Source organism: Ascaphus truei, unplaced genomic scaffold, assembly GCF_040206685.1.
Source record: "Ascaphus truei isolate aAscTru1 unplaced genomic scaffold, aAscTru1.hap1 HAP1_SCAFFOLD_1246, whole genome shotgun sequence".
In the NCBI taxonomy this organism is placed as follows: Eukaryota; Metazoa; Chordata; class Amphibia; order Anura; family Ascaphidae; genus Ascaphus; species Ascaphus truei.
In genome coordinates, this window is record NW_027454119.1 from 24,382 (window position 1) to 27,183 (window position 2,802).

A 2,802-nucleotide genomic window follows, 5' to 3' on the forward strand; every position below is an offset into this window, starting at 1 on the left:
AGGTCTCTGTACATTGGGCTGAGAATCCCACTGAGCAGCCCACATGTCCGGAGAACTGCTATTGCTTGGAGTGGAGGGGGAGGAGAGGGGCAGGAACAAAGGGAGAGTGGCTGGGGAAGAGATCGGGCTGACGATCAAACACCCTAAAAGTGCAGCATTGCGCTGTATCCCGAGATATCGCTGATGCTCATGATACAGGCGCCGCTCCCACTGACAGGCGCTGCTCCCACTGACAGGCGCTGCTCCCACTGACAGGCGCTGCTCCCACAGGGACGTTCATATTTCTCCAAAAGCCCTTTAACTTTCACCCACCCCGCGCCCAGCCATGATTGGCCAATGCAGATGTGACCTCACGTCCTGTCTCCCATGCAGTATCCACACATGATGGTCGCGGCTCCATCTACAGCGATTTCCTATTGCAGCGGGGACTCTATGTAAGGGGAACCCAGCAGCGCTCAGGGTCAGTGTGATCCCAGCGTGCAGGGAACTAAGCGGTGCGCCCCAAGGCTGCGCCAGAGACACCTTCACACGGCGCTGGGAGCTTCATCCAGCGGGAGATGTGAAACCGGTTCCGTGCTGCGGGACAGAGTCTCAGAAAGCAAACAGGTTTGAAAGCGCTGCAGTCTCAAACCCCACAGGAGTGGGAGCAAACCCTGGGGAGCCTTGGAAGTGGCGCCTGGCACCTAGAATTCCCCTGTATTCCCTGTTTTGGGGAGTGTAAGGGGTTTGTGAGTTTGTGCTGGGCTGGATACGGCCAGAATAAATTCTCTTTATTGAAACGCTTTGTCCGTTCTGGTGCCTTGATCCCGGGGTTACGTTCTGGTCTCCGTGATAATCTTTGAGATAAAGTGTGACTGAAATAAAAAAAAACAAAGGATCATTGAATTAATAGAACAGATTGATTTAGAAACATTGTTCACAAAAGTAAGTAAGACCCCAAGTGTTTCATGTTAATGTGAGTTACACACGTGTGTGTGTTTTGCTGCCTTTATTTTGGTGCTGCTGCGTTTTCCCTGTATAGATTGTGTGGGAAATGTGGCATCTTTGGCAGTTTCAGCCCCCACATCAGTACACATATTTGTGCGATTTAAGAAGTGATGCTAGAGTCCTGTTGATTTTAAACTTAATTCACTAATTATATTAAAGGGAATCCGCAAAACGTATTTAACACAAATATCTGGAGGTGAAACCTTTGATTCAGATCATTGTGAAAAATCCAGGTCTCCAGAATCCAGATCATTTCCAAAACAATACTGCCACCGTGTGGTCTTTGTTTGAATGACAGATAGTAAAGCTTTGGCGCCTTTTTACCTTCTCTGTATAATTGTTCCGAGATCCCCAAACCGAGTGTTTTACACATGAAATGCGGGGTTGTATTTATGATCATAAAACCAAAAAACGTGATCAATATGTATGAGATTTACAGTTGTGACAAATTATCATAAATGTCACATAAAGTGCTAAAGAAAATCCGATTGCATTTTTTTCTTATCAAAAGCTGATACATGATGCCCAATATATGGGACTATTTAATGGAATATAAAAGGAGTGACTATTTTATGAAGCATTTGCATTGGGGATTTTGTTTTAAGAGCAGAAAAGACAGCAAAATAATAATGAATGAATGCTCAAAGATTGTCATTGTTTTATACAAGTCTATAAAAATGTAATTGTTTTCATAGCGGTTAAAATCAATACAGATAAGGCATTTATCATATACATTTTCTTTTGCAGATTGTACCAATGTGTAATGTAAAAAAATGTGTATATGGATCGAGCAATTAAAATCACGTATTTAAATCTGTCAAGTGCAGGCACTTCTAATTCAGAGAAGTTATATCAAAAAGTGAAACCAATATGTGGTTTGCTTTATGAATGAGCAGTTAATAGCATGAAGGGAGAATAGCAAAGTTTATATAACTCACGAGTGTACATGTCAATTCATAGAAAAGAATCATAGATAAAGCGCTCTAACAAAATGCTATCACATACTGGTGGTTTTGTAGTGAATTGTATTTCTCTAACCCGTTTCCAATATGAAATATTGAGTCCGTCAGAGACAGCAACATGAAAACGGGTAAGAATAAGATGGCGGTGTAACCAGAGCTCTATACAGGAGAATGTGGGTGGCCCTTAAAAGTGCCTTTGGGTTAAATGAATGTGAATTCCGTATTCTCAGTTGGTAAGAAGTGTCACCGTTTAGCCTCCGAATCCATAGAGAGTGCGGCCCTGGCGCTTGAGAGCATACACCACGTCCATAGCGGTGACTGTCTTCCTCTTAGCGTGCTCGGTGTAGGTGACCGCGTCCCGGATCACATTCTCCAGGAAAACCTTGAGCACCCCACGGGTCTCTTCATAGATGAGACCGGAGATGCGCTTCACTCCTCCTCTGCGAGCCAGGCGGCGGATAGCAGGCTTGGTTATGCCTTGGATGTTGTCACGAAGAACCTTCCTGTGCCTCTTGGCACCTCCTTTCCCGAGCCCTTTTCCTCCTTTGCCGCGACCAGTCATTCTGCAAAACGTCAAAACAAGAAGCGAATGAGGTAATTGACTGACTGACCGTTCTGTTCTGACTGACAGATTAAATCTGTCAGTGGTGATATTGGATACCGAGGCTTGAGCCTCATTACTCCAAGTTCTCTTGTTGAGTGTATTGTCGCACTCTTTAGGAAGCTTCTTGATCTGTGTTACTTGCCACAGTTGAGTTGGTTTCACAGGTTCAGCGCTGTGATGGGTCGTGGGTAGCGGTCAAATGGGTTTGCAGAGATCGCAGCAAGCTTCTTGATCAGCGGGTTTGAGTTC

General features: G+C 44.8%; 1 protein-coding gene across 1 annotated transcript; it reads right to left on the reverse strand.

Annotated features, from left to right (window-relative positions):
* Nucleotides 1-2,156: 2,156 nt before the first annotated feature.
* Nucleotides 2,157-2,527, reverse strand: LOC142475485 (histone H4). The gene has a single exon (XM_075581345.1). The coding sequence runs from the start codon at nucleotides 2,509-2,511 to the stop codon at nucleotides 2,200-2,202; it is 312 nt and encodes a 103-aa protein (XP_075437460.1). The 5' UTR covers nucleotides 2,512-2,527; the 3' UTR covers nucleotides 2,157-2,199.
* Between the last annotated feature and the right edge of the window lie 275 nt (nucleotides 2,528-2,802).

What these genes read in the sequence shown, in the direction of transcription:
- LOC142475485 (XM_075581345.1), bottom strand. Translation starts at nt 2,511, where the DNA reads ATGACTGGTCGCGGCAAAGGAGGAAAAGGGCTCGGGAAAGGAGGTGCC.